Genomic DNA, 14,421 nt, shown 5'->3' on the forward strand with positions numbered 1-14,421 from the left:
TTCACAGCATCATTCAATTTTTGCTAAACAACATTTGTTACTTAAATTACCTGAACAATATCAATTATTTCTGATAGAGCAGCAAGAACTCTTTATCTTGAGCTTTTAATTTCTTGAGCTTACCTCTCAAATTCTCTGGTCTTTGTACATTCTTGAGCTCCTTTACTAATCACAATTAAGAAATCTTGTGTCAAAACGAAGGGTACACGTTCTCGTTTATAACCAAATTTTTTCTTCTTGTGATCCAAAAAGTGTCCAAAATCTATATGAAACAGCTTTCAAAAATAAGAAATTATGTTATAGGTCAACACATGCAGAAATACAATATCTTGAATTAATAAATTTAGCTTAAGAACATCAAAATATTTTAAAAAGAAAAAGTTATTACTTGTCCATCATCTTTCACCATGATGTTACTATTGTGCCGATCTCCAATTCCCAAAATGAAGGTAGCCACACAATATCCAGCACAAGAACGTGTAAACAGGTCTATGGCTGCATCATATCTATATAGAAGAGATAAACACCTCAGGAGTGGTGTGGAAAACAAAGTGATCAAGGCCAAACGGAAAATACGAAATTTTTATCTAAACAATGAAACAATCACTGACATTAAGGAAGAAATACTTATGTCCAAAGATCTAAGGAATTTTGAAAATGTGAAGTTTTCAAGAGTTTCTACGGAAATTTCTAGATGTTGCTTATCAAAGTATAATTCCTACCATGGTGAAAAAAATACTTATGTCATTAAACTTATATTTCAAAAGTTGAGCATATTTTTACCTGAAATAAGTATAATTGTTTCTTCTGGTTTAACTCAGAGAAATATATTCAACCACTAAGAAACTCATCTAACAAAAATTTACTTAACATAGTAAAACGGAATAAAAACACTCACATTTCTCCTTTGTTCTTATCTTTGAGCCACTGATGTAGTGTGTGGCTGTTGAACTGCAGTGCGCCTTTCAGGCCACCTTTGCACTGAATTTGCATGATAGTGTGAGAATTTCTTACCACCTCAATAAGTCCTACACAGTCACCAATTGACAGACAACCATAAGGTAACATTCTGAAAAAAGAGAAACACATTTACAATTAAATAATGGAATTTTAGTACATCAAATATTTTAATTTGACAAATCATGAATCTTCCATTTATAAATTTGAATTATACTGTCAAAGGTTTTTTTTTAAAAAAAAAAAACATATTTCTAGAAAATCCACAAAATTGTATAATTATTTACTACAGACTTCAATTGAGAAAGCACTTATTGTAGTATCAGAAAAACATTACTCAGAAATTATAGCAATAAAATATAAACATTTATGACTTTAAAATATGGATAAATTTAATGATGTTTAATTTCCATTTAAGTAAAGCTTTAGGGCAGCAGTTCCCATGTTTTTGTCTCAGGACTCCATTATGCTTGTAAAAATTACTGGGGACCCCAAGGAACTTTTATTTATGAGGTTTACATCTCTTGATATTAGAAATTAAAACAAAATAAAAATAAAAGCACTTATTAATTTCATTTAAAATCAAGCCATCAGGATTCTTTAAACTACAAGCATGCTCAACAGTGATAAAAAAAAAAAAAAGAAACATAAAATAAGAGAATAAATTGGAGTAAAATCTTAAGAATGTATTTATCAGGGCAGGAGAGAAAATATTCCATATGAGAAATGATAAAAAAAAATTGACCAGATTTTATTAATTCATCTAAAACCAAACCATCATGTGTCAATATAAATAATATCTTTTATGAAACAAAAAACCCTGTATTGCCAGGTACAGTGTTGCAATCCCATGGGCTGGGAAGGCTGAGGTATGAGGATGGCAATTCAAAGCCAGCCTCAGCAACTTAGTGATTTAAAATACGAAGGAGTTTTCATTTCAAAAAATACATACATACATACATACATACGGAAAAAAAAGGGGGGGTGCGGGGAGCTGGGGATATGGATCAGTGAATTATACTTTTGTCAAGTAAAAATGCTATTTTACTTAAATTAAGTAAATTTTAACTAAAATTAAACTTCAAATAAAAATTTCACTTAAGTATTCAGAAAATATTATAAATGAAAACTCCTTCGTATTTTAAATAACTATTTTTCTTGCAATTACTAATTTACAATTAAGTGTGATAATTACCAGAGATATTTACTTAGATCCTTTACTCTTTGAAGTTCTGCATTCTGTTTATACTGAGAGTTGTGGTACTGGTGGCATCTTTCATGACACAGGAAATTATTATCAAAAAGGAAATGTGATTCATATAACATTAATTATCTTTGGAAAGGAAAGCAATGAATCAGTAAATCCCACCAGCACATACATCCATAAGAATGGAACTTTAAATAGAATAAAATATATTCCATGCTTGTATAATTGTATCAAAATGGATTATACTGTCACGTATAACTAAAAAGAACTAGTAAGTAAAAAAAAAAAAAGAGTTAAGAATCAAAATTGATTACTTAATTTTGTGCCTCAGCAGGTTACTTGAAATGTCCACTTTCTTTTTTGCAAATAAAAGGGTATTACTATTATTTGTTACTTATACTCTTTTATTTACTAGCTACTCTTATCTATTAGATATACAAGCCCTCATTTGGAATTACTGGCTATTTCTATCTCATCTATCATGTTGCTATAGCTAGACTTGGTTCATGCCCACTTTATGAAGCATGACAAAATTTGGAGATAATCTGATAACTGTGGAAAGTTGGACAGAAACCAATAAACTGGTAAAAATTTTAGTCTATTTCAAAAACTTTGTTGAAAAACTGATTCAAGATTAGAAAATTTAAACTCAACTTCTGAATAAAAACAGGGGGCTTTTGTGTCACCTATTTCCTTTTCATAATGATGACCTTCCAGGGACAACTGCAGAGTCTTTACTAGCTTTATTAGAAATGGTTCTTACTTTGCTGAAATATCATAAGTTGGTCTAAGTCATGTAAGAGGACAAACAAAAGTACCAAAGCATAATCAACCCATTAATTACTACTACATATGTATGTGTATATATCGTTCTATTATTAATATTTATTAGTATTTTTCCCAAGTTAACATACAGGTTATCTTACTGATTACCTACCGAAGATCCAGACCTTGATTTTGCCAGATGTTTTCCATAATGCGAATAATTTGAAGTGTTAGCATATCTTGCCGTAAATCTGAAATTCAAATTATATGTTTCACCACTTAAAGCTATCAGTAGAAATGAGGGTATTACATTGTTTTCACATGGAAAACTAAGAGCTACATTTACTTTTCAAAATAATTTATAAGACAGCAATATTTTGATTCTTTAACCCACTTCCAAAGTACCTGCATTACCATATTTGTATAACAGAATAAGTGAGCACATATTTCACAAAAATATTAAACATATTTAAAATATTTTTGCAAATCCTTAAACATGAACATGTTTACATTAAAGTTCTGAGATAACAGAATTTACCACTGAATTGTATTTCAGAATGCAAAGCCCTTTATAATCTTTCCATTTCCCCCTACAGCCTATTTTCTACATAATTAGGGACATTCTTTATATTCTTAGCAGACTACACTTTTTCTTTGTACCATGGTTGCAATTTTATTTTTGTAATTATTTATTATTAATGTCCCTTTTTTCTGTTAAGACTGTAAACTCTAAAAGGGCAGGGACTCTGTTTTGCTTACTGCTATAATCCCTGGGACTGCCACATAGAATTGTCATTTAATAAATGGATGCTCACACCATTCATTCAAATGATGGTTCAGCAAATGCCAAAATGATTTCAGGACTTCTGATTCTAAAGGGGTTCAAAAAATGCCACCTCAACCAGGGGAACAACTAGAGGTTGACAACAAGCCTAGATAGACTACCACCTATTCTTCTGAGGGTTACTCTGAAATTACTTTTTAACAGAGATATTTTTTTATCTGCCTATCAAGACAACCTTTATTCATAATACCATTGCTCTCCTACCCTCCCATAACTGTGTGGACACCCCAACCTCCTATTCCTTTCTGTTGCTCAGGATGCTCATAAATTTCATCCATCCGATTCTTTTTCAAGTTCATATTTTGTGTAATGGTATACATAACTAAATATTTTTTCTTGTTAATCTGTTTTATGTTGATTTAATTTGAAGCCTAGTGCAGGAATGTAGAAAGGTTAGGCAAGCCATTTTTAGCTCCTCTAGACATATAATCATTAACAAGAAAACGTGTCTAGTAGAGCAAAACTACTTCCTCTTTTTTAATGTTTACACATACTTAGAACTGTAGGGATCAACCTCCAGCTGGTTGATAAGATTCATGACCAATGAGTTCTTTTTGAAGGATCCACCTTTAGGCAGAAAAAGGGAGCTGAGAAAAAGCATCTGCCTGCATCTGTTTCCCTATGCTCTAAGTCATCTGCACATCGAATTATCATATTTGAGGTCACGTTTCATGAATCTTTATATATATTATGAAAGTTAGAAGATCTGCTCAATATTCTATATTTTATCACACGTGTATCTGAAAAATAATTTTCATGGTTCATAAATACTTTGTGCATAAAAAGATAGCTAAATTCATACATCATAAACTCATTAATACTTTTCCTTACCATCTCCATTTTTAAAGATGATCTCATTGTTCTGAAACAGTAACTCCGACATGATGTCTGGGTTCTCCCAATTCAACCACAGTGGTCTTTTTGCAGAGGACATAATTCGACACTCCTCAAGCCTTTGAAATCATTAAAACACTTTACTAGTACACCTTTGCTTCATTATTCTTTTTACTCTCAAATTTACTCTAAAAGATGTATCTAGTATAACTTTTTGAAATATAAAAAATTTAAAATTTCTTAAGTTTTAAGTATGAAGTCATTCCTAAGACAAAGAAAAATACTTTTTTAAATGTTTATGTAATTATGAATTTTCAATCAATACAGGGAGACATTAATTTTACAGATATTACATTCAGTTTCTTAACTATGATACCAGAAATTCTAACCATAGAAGGTCTTGAACTTTATTATTAAAGTAGTAAAAATTTATTCTAATAAATGCAGTTCTAATTTAAGATAATTTTACTATTTCTATTTTTCTATTTCTATTTTTCAGGGTAGGAAATGGGAAAGGAAGAGTATATAATTGGACATTCTTATTTTATGGGACATTTTGACTTTTCTCAAAATTTTATCCAAAAAGTACTTATTCTAATATATCAATAAAATTTCCAACAAAGCATTTTACCGGAGATTTCCTAGTTGATGAGCAGGGTTTAAAGGAGACAGAAAGCCTTGTAGAGCATCCATGAAATCTGGTTGCCTCATTTGCTCAACTAAAAACTTCATCTGTACCTGACCAAAAAAAAAAAAAAAAAAAAGCATAATCAAATTTAGAAACTAAGTTTGTAAAGGTGAAACTAACTTCTAATCTCTTCTATACACTGAAAATTCGGTATTGCATAGTCTTTGAATCCATGCTCTGGACTGGCTTCATTATAATGAAAAGGATTTCTATGACATAGAGTAGCGTAACTCAGGGAGACAGAAAAGAGTGGCAGCACTTGCACCCTTCCCATGAGAGGATGAACTCTGTGTGTGACGGTGGCAATGCTTTGGCTCCAGAGCATAGTTAGTCAACCACTGCCTACAGATCAGCTGCCACATTTTGTAAATCAAATTGCATTAGAATATAGCCATGCCCATTCATCACACATCAGCTGCCCTCACACTGGAATAGCAGAGTTGAATAGTTAAGACCAGACCACATGGCTTGCAAAATCTAAAATACTTATTATCTGGCCCTTTAAGGAAAAAAAAAAAATCTGCTGCCTCTTCTTCTAGAGGAGGAGACCATGCTACCTTAATATTCTTTCTTTTAGGCTTTTCAGAAAACATCACATTCATGTTCTCTGTTGGGTGAAAAAAGGTCTAGTGATGCTAAAACAAACTTGAAGTTGTAAAAACTTTTGCTACATGGAGTCTCACACTATACTCAGGTTCTAGTAAGTATCTAGAAAGAAATATCATTTTTTAACCCTTTCAACCCAGAGTACAAACTGCTCAGTTATCATGTAATACAAGGCATTTTATTTCAGGAAGCCTTCATCTAACAGATTAATCAGCAACTTTGTTTTAATTCCAATAATTTTACATTAAAATATATTTTATATAAAAAACATTAAGTGTGTGCTAGGAAAAAGATGTTAGGAGCTAGGAATTCATAATAAATTAATCTTCATGCTGCAATTTTAAAGTTTTTTCCTTCTTACTATATATACGTAAATAGCTGGAAAATCTATTCATCACAAAATAGACAGCTACTGCTGATGTAAAGATATTTCTTTTCCCATCACTGCCAACTCTATTGCTAGCACTGTGTTTCCCATACTTTATCACTCATTGCTATTTTGAAACTATTTTGTTTCTGGAACTGCAATTTTAGTTACTTATTACAAACTCATTTAAGGCAATAATGATATAAGGTAATGAATTTCATGTTTCTAAGCTATTGTATCATTACCAATTTTGGATAAGAAAACTCTAGTACAAAATAAATGCCTGTATTTATAAATATATCTAAAACCTATTTTCTTTCCTCTTAGCTCAGTTACAATAAATATATTTTGTACTTACAAATCAGTCCAGTCCCTCATCTATAAATTGCAGCATCAGAAATAGTACAATTATTTTCTAATATACTAATATTTGAACTTATATACCAGAACTTCAACAAAACCAATTAAGTTATATGCTACATGATATTTAGATTAATATAGTAACTTTCAATACAGCAACTTTCTTTTAAAATTGTTTTCTCCTTCCAGTAATATTGATGAAGATATTGGAAAAACCCATTCATTTACGTTCTCTGCCCTTTGGGGACTTGCTAATAAAGGGGATTAACCCTAACTCCAACCCCAACTTTGCTAGAGGTGAAGAATGATTTCACTTTTCACTGCAGGATGTGATAGATTAGATTGAACAAAGAATAGAGAATAGGAAAAGGTCATGAAAAACCTTTTCATTTCATATTCCTTAGCTACACTAAGCCAGGGTGCAGATGATTAGTGTATGTGACATATTTGCTGAACGGCTTTGAGTCCATTTAAAACTTAAAAATGCCAAAACTCACTTCTTTCCACTCATTTTCAGAGTCATTTTTAAGATAATAAACGGAAGAATAAGGAAAGAATAATTTTAAATACGTAGGAATATATAAAAAGAAAGGAAGGAAAAAAGAGGGACTTACATTTATTGGGCACCTCAGGTTCTAGGAACTCTAATGGGTACTTTGCATAGAGCATATAGTTTAGTTCTCACAACAACCTTATGATTCAAAAGTAATACTCCCATTTTACAGATGAGCAAAATGAAATCTTAGGAGCCTAAATAATGTATGCAACATTATTTAACATTACACAGCAGAGAGAGTGGAATCTGGATTTAAATCCTAGTTGGCTTGATGCCAAGGACCATAATCTACAGATGCACTAAGTTTCTGAACCACCCTAACACATTGCAATGAAAATTTCAAGTTTCAAAAACAAATTAAAGTCACACACCTTTTGTGTTTCATCCTTTTTTTCTTGTTTGAGAATGTCAGTTAAGTTAATGAGCTTTTCCATAGCCTCAACTTGCCTATTCAGGTGCTTCAAATACATCCCACAGGCACGACAGTAGGACTCCAAAAGCAGGCCAAACCTCTGACTAACTGTTTTATTGTGCATCTCAGATCTAAAAGAAGAATGAAAAAAATACATATATATGTACATATATGTGTGTGCATTAAATTAGTATATATAAACTTAAAAAATAAGGAAACCCATTTTGTAAGTCCAATAAATGTTACAATCCTACTCACAATAAAATGATTTAAAATCTTATCATTTAAAAAATATAATCAAGTTTCAAGTAGTTCCTGAACATGTCATTTAATAAACAATCATTTTTTAGGTTTATTTTAAACTACTTTTCATTCACCAACCTCAGCAAAAGACATAAAAACACACACAAAAAAAATTGAACAAAAAAAATAATAAAATGATCAGAAATAACAAAATACAAGAGTTCAGTGAGTACTTTGATGTTTCTGGCACATAATTCACACTTTTCTACACTGTCTCAAAATTTAAGTTATTTCTAACCTAATGTCTAGGTCCCATTTTTTTATTTGAAGATTTGAAAAAAATCACATTAGACATAGATTTAAGTTTATTTAAAAGAATATGGCTCCTGACCTCTAACTCTGAGTACAAAATACACTGCCTTCTACAAAAATATTTTTAATTTTTAAAAATTTTTTAGTTGTAGTTGGACAAAGTAACTTTATTTTATTTATTTATTTTTATGTGGTGCTGAGGATTGAACCCAGGTCCTTGCATGTGCTAGGCAAGCACTCTACTACTGAGCCGCAAACCCAGCCCTGTTATTCTTACTTAACCTTATATTCTAGCAAGAAACATGGGATTCTGACATTATTGTTCTGAATCCAAGTTAAGATTTTTATTTATTTTGGAATATTTTAATCTATAATAGAGTGAAACCTATAGAAACAATAATCTGCATCTAGCAAATTTTACTTAAAGTAGAATCAAAACCTTAAAAAATATTTTAGCTTTCATTCATGTAAAAAATTCAGTTTTGACTTTTACTGTTTAATTTCAAAGAGAAAAGGTTGAAGAGTTCATTACTGCTGTAATACATTTTCAGTATAGAAAATGATTCCACCCAAAACTAAAAGTGCATTAGTAATACATATTTATACATCTATTAGATGTATAATATATAAATATATAGAAAACAAGTAACAAACAGTGAAAGAATTCAGTGGAGAAATAATCTGACTTACTTTAAGTGCCAAAAGAAAAAGTGCCCAATCCTTTGATTTGTCAATGCTTTCTTGAGTAAAAATCTCACAAGCAGGTTATCCAAATATTGCTCATATTTCAGGACCTGGTTAATTAAAAGAACAAACAAAAACTCAAATGAATCAGGGTCTGTTTCTGCATAGCTGGATTTAAAGAAAAAATTTTAGAAACAAAGTACATACTATTGGTAATAAAATGAATTTGTTTTAAAAGCATAAAACTAGTTGATACAGTAATTTTGGAAATTGTATAATTTTAGAATAAAACATTATTTTCTATTTTATATTATTTTACCTGTACTAGCTGAATCAGGTACTGAGAAAGTTTGTCGTCTGTTAAATATTTTTCTAAGCATCGAACAGCAAAACCTCGAACCATAGGATCTGGGTAATTACAGTCCAGAAGCTCCATTGCCTGTTCAGGCTTGATTGGAGGCCAATCTTTTACTAAGCAGTACATCTGTGTATGAGAAAGACAATATATCATATTTTAAAAGTAAGGATAATTGTGAATAAAATTTCTTCAACACTATCTAGTCGTTGATTTTAGGGTTCATTTGGATAAAAAACCTTAAAACTTGCTTAAAATTTTCATTGTTCTAGCAAGTTTTATTTGTGAAAATAATGTGAATAGTGTTTTTTCCTCTACTATATACCATAACTAACCAATTGTCCATTTCATCTCTTAAATTTATGTAGTTTTTTTGAAAGAAAACAATTTGAGTAATGTACCAATTTTGTGCAACATTTATTTAATAACCTTAAATATGCATTTACCTGGGCTACTTCATCTCTAGAATTCCATTTAACAGACAGAAGCAATTTGGGTAGAATTTCGGGTATAGTTACGCAATAGTGTCTGTTGGGAAAAACAAAACAAAATAAAAAAACGTTCTTCCATGTTATTCAAAAGGCCTAGGTGTCTAACTCTTCAATCTTTAAGTTCCAAACTTATTATTACTACTATACCTTTTTAAAATCAAAAGAAACTAGTGTTTAACACAATAATTGTATACATATTTACTTACATACTTAGACATGATAAAAATGGCAAAGACAAAAGGAAATCCAAATGGGATAGTATTTACATTTAGCTGACATTTAAGAAAAATTAAGTATATGTGTTATCACTCTTTAGGTCACTCATATTCACCTACTTATACAACTTGCACCACAGAGTTACCACTTCTGTTGAGGTTACTAGACAAAATATGTTTTAATGTACTTTCTGCAGAAATTCACTGCAACTGCTTCAGTTAAATAAACCAACGTCACTTACATGTAGCAAGGTAATTTCTGCCTACATGAAAATAAGGTATTACACTATTACTTTGAGGACTTCAAGAAAAAAACAATGAAAAGTAAATTCCTAAAAATCATAATATCTACACCAAATAAATCACAACTATTTTCTTTCTTGAATTTTAAAAACCCCTAGGAAAGTCAGTTAAAAGTTTAAAAAATGCCTTGAGGAGTTAGTTGACTGGTAGAATACATGCTTAGCATATATAGGGCCTTGTTCAATTTCCAGAGCCAATAAAGAATTTTTTAAGTTTTAAAAGTCTTCAAAGTCCACAATAAGTATTAACATAGCATGTTTTTCTGTAAGTACAATATGTATACCCATAAGTTTAAAAAAATTCAAAATCATAAAAAAATTATGTATGCTTTATTTTGTACTAAGTATGATAAAAATATAGTAAGACCAACCAAAGTCAGTCCTGTCTTCTGTAATAAAAGAAAAAAAAAAACAAAACAGAGAAACTCCATCTTAATATTTACCTGTGGCTCCATAGAAAATCTTTCTCTTGCTCAGTGATTTCAGATAGAGGATCTCGTGTACAAATTGCTCGGAGTTGTTCTTTGTCATTTTCTCTCAATTCATTGTCTCTAGCTAGTCTGTTACTCTGTAAAATAAAGCAATATCTGATGATTTTCTTTGCTTTATTCATTAATGATTCCCCCAAAAAGCAAATTAATTTTCAATAAACTTTACACTACTTATAAACTACTAAAAATTTCTTCTCCCCAAACACAGCATTTTCAGCAACAGGGAAGAACCAATCTAAGACAGTATTTGTGGAACAAATGCAGTCACTTAACATGGTTAATATTACCACCAATCACAATTAGGACAATAACTGCCAAAGTTAGTAAGGAAGACCAAAATGGAATACTAGGGTATAGTAGTGAACCATTCAGCCTTTTTCCTGATGAGCTCTCTTAGTAGCATTTGATGAACTAATCTAATATTTCTGGTAAAAAAGAATAAGAAATAGTATAATGATAAAATAAAAATGTAAACTTTTTTTTTTATGTTTCTTGCCTGAGCATACCCTTAATTACTGCAAAGGTTTCAAATATAAAAAGTAAAAATAAGTAAGAGAAAAAGGGAGATGCAATACCCTTTTAAAATACTGTACAATGAATGTCAGGAAAGAAAATAATGTAACTTTTTGTATAATTCCAAGTAACATATTTGTTTTCTTTACATAAAAATATATTAACTGGATAATTAAAAATTATGAATACATATCACTAGTATATTGCTCAAAACAAATATACACTCCACAGTAACTTCCAAAGCTACAAATGAAAGCAGAAATTCATGATACATGGCTTTTTATGTATTTACCTTGTTGATTTATTGAACAGTGTGAAAAAATACTATTTGTACATATTTATTCAACAAGCATTTACTAAATATGTACTATGTGCTTTGTCCTGTTCTTGCTGCTGGAGTTACAAAACAGTAAAAGACCCTGCACTAACAGAGCCTCCATTCAAGTGGGAAATCAAATAAATAGAAAAGAAAAAATATTGTATACTTGATGTAAGTATGCTGAGTTATATAACAGAATTACAGGGTAGCTACTGTTGACTGTATATTTCAAATAGAGCATAATATTTGATTTGTGATTCAAATGACAAAAAGAAACTGTCCACCTTTGAGCAGGAAGACAATTGCAGATGGAGGAAACAGTGCAAAGGCCCCAAGGAGGGAATGAGGAATGGTTTGATAGAAGAACTGGGAGAAAGCCAGTAAGCTTAGTGTCTAATAAATGAGGGAGACTCAGATAGATAGAAGGTGGAGTTCACAGCATGTAAAATATATGGTTCTGGCTAAACAGTTTGGATTTTATTTTTAGTGACAGCTATTTAAGTTATAAAAGCTATAATTTATGTTTCATACAAGATTATTTTGGCCACTGTGTGGAAGTTAGAAGACTATTTACAATAATTCAGGCAAGGGACACTATTTAACTCTCAACTTACTAGGAAAAGTCATCATTTCCATTTATCATCTGCATCCAAGGGATTATTTTATTTACTTATTTTTGTTTATATTTTTAATACAAAATAATTTGTAGTGATGATAAAAACAATTTAATATTTTATCCATTTTTATCCACATTTTCCTTGTTTTGAAATACAACTTTGTCAAATTATAAACAACACTGTCAAAATGAAAATCACTGAAAACTGATGGCTTGTAATTTTGTTGAAGAAGTTGGTCATCTTTGCTCAATAATTGCAAAATAATTACTTATAAATACCATCAGAATGATCAATTCAAGGAACTTTAAAAATTTTTACATTACCCTTTTCCTTCTAGTCACCTGCCTTCTGCATTTGTCCAATTAGAAAGTGTTTCAAGTAAATTTTGGTATTCAACATCATAAAAGATAAAAATAATAATGCAAAATATAAGAGTGTTTAGATTCTTGTCACAGAATATCGAGATTAAATCATTACCAGTGAATAATAACAGAATGTGAATATCAAACTTCCTTTTTGTGCTTAAAAATACATTGTTTATTCATTGTTGCCTTGAGTTTGAGAAAATTCACGTAGGAATCTGTCATCTGACATTTCATTTATATGATAAACTTCGCCATTATAATTAGAGTCTAGAGAAGTATTTTTCGATTGGGGTGATTTTGAACTCCCTACCTCCCAGGGACCTTTAGTAAGGTCTGGAGACATGTTTGGTTGCCACAACTAGGTGTGGTGATGCTGCTGGCATCTAGTAGGGCAGAGGCCAGTGACACTGCTGTCCATACTATAATACACAGAATAGCTCCCACAACAAAGAATTATTTGGTCTAAAATGTAGGACTGAGGTTAAAAAATAGTACTATAGAGTCCTACTGTCTGTCTCTACATTCCTATTATGATTTATCTAGTAATCGTAAATATTTTTCTCTTTAATTTTGTCATTGTGGGTGGAAAGTGAAAATTTATGTGCAACGAAAGCATAAAAAACCACAAATGAACAAAAATCCTGCAAAGACAATGTCTATAGATTTATACCTATGAAAAAGATGCTGCAAGACATTGGGCAAAGCCATAAGAAAACAGAAGGGTCTATTTTATATAATAGTTATAATTTATATCACTACTGTATTATCTTTCTATGCTATTATATCTTTCTGTATTTTCATACCTTTTAGTCTTTTTTAGTATAAATGAAAATAATGAATAAGGATGAAGTAATTCCTAGGATGATGAAATAGTAAAACATTTTCTGAAACATAATTAAAAAAAAAGTTTCCAACAGATCCAAATGGTAAATGAAAAGGGTAGGTTTAATTCTATTATAAAAATAAGCACTTTTTAAAAAGAAAAATTCTAGTAATAAAGAATACAAGGGACACAATATCAATCCTTATAAATAGTTATAACTTCTAAAAAAAGAAACGCATATCTTTTAAATCATATATGCAGGAAAGATATAATACTTAGTTTACAAAAGCAATTAATCAACTCCTTACTAGGACCAGAGATACAAACTGATAAAGTGTGCATCTTTGTGCTGCTGTTACTGTGCCCAGGATGGGCATATTTCAGGACCTCTTGGCCCATTATTCATTGGCTGGTCTATCTATAACCTACAACAAGGCTTAAAAAAAAAAAAAAAAAAAGTGATAAATTTGGAAAATGGGAGAAAGAGACACCAACGAACAAAAATATCTCCTCTCACTCTAACACCTTTGCCCTTGAGAAATAAGGGACAGTTAATGGTCCTTGAATGCAGTTATCTTGTGGTTTCAAAGTTATGGCCAAGATTAAACAACTGGATCAATATTTAAGTTCCACTTACTTTATATTCATTCTTTTCTGGAGAACCAGGACTAATGTGGTGAAGATTTGCTATTTCCTGTGCTTCCAAGGTCAACTAACAAAGTATTTAAACCTTAGTCTCAACTTCAAGGCTACTATCTCAGGGATCTTTTTTGAACCCAATAAACATTAGCCTTTCCCTTGTTCAACCCTTGGTTTTTGTTATCATACTACTGTTTTATTCCTTCATGCTGCTTACCATAAATTTTAATCTTATATTTCTACTTATGTCTCTTTAATGTCTGTTATTAACATTAGACTAAATACTTAATGGGGTTTGCTTAGTTTACAACTTTACCTCTGCCTATTCCAGTGCTTTACACAGAGTTGGTATTCAATAATATTTATTAAACAAATGAAGGAGGGCTAGGGCTCTGAATACAGGAAACAGAGCTGCAGGAAAAATATCAACATGAAGAAATTTTTTCTCTATTGTAA

General features: G+C 30.7%; 1 protein-coding gene across 2 annotated transcripts in view; it reads right to left on the reverse strand.

The window, feature by feature from the left end:
- Nucleotides 1–14,421, reverse strand: part of Pik3ca (phosphatidylinositol-4,5-bisphosphate 3-kinase catalytic subunit alpha) — a 78,195-nt gene that overhangs the window by 7,616 nt on the left and 56,158 nt on the right. Inside the window, exons 10-20 of one of the 2 annotated variants that reach the window (XM_076867203.2) lie at nucleotides 10,642–10,766; nucleotides 9,637–9,718; nucleotides 9,155–9,319; nucleotides 8,842–8,945; nucleotides 7,556–7,727; nucleotides 5,239–5,339; nucleotides 4,605–4,726; nucleotides 3,102–3,180; nucleotides 899–1,069; nucleotides 389–506; nucleotides 124–275 (exon numbers count right to left, since the gene is read on the reverse strand). In XM_076867203.2, coding sequence (XP_076723318.1) covers nucleotides 124–275; nucleotides 389–506; nucleotides 899–1,069; nucleotides 3,102–3,180; nucleotides 4,605–4,726; nucleotides 5,239–5,339; nucleotides 7,556–7,727; nucleotides 8,842–8,945; nucleotides 9,155–9,319; nucleotides 9,637–9,718; nucleotides 10,642–10,766 — 1,391 coding nt within the window. Of the gene's footprint in view, nucleotides 1–123; nucleotides 276–388; nucleotides 507–898; nucleotides 1,070–3,101; nucleotides 3,181–4,604; nucleotides 4,727–5,238; nucleotides 5,346–7,555; nucleotides 7,728–8,841; nucleotides 8,946–9,154; nucleotides 9,320–9,636; nucleotides 9,719–10,641; nucleotides 10,767–14,421 lie in introns of both variants that reach the window. The other variant, XM_076867202.2, reaches the window with a different exon arrangement.

The sequence above is a fragment of the Callospermophilus lateralis genome, chromosome 10 (assembly GCF_048772815.1).
Source record: "Callospermophilus lateralis isolate mCalLat2 chromosome 10, mCalLat2.hap1, whole genome shotgun sequence".
Taxonomy (NCBI): Eukaryota; Metazoa; Chordata; class Mammalia; order Rodentia; family Sciuridae; genus Callospermophilus; species Callospermophilus lateralis.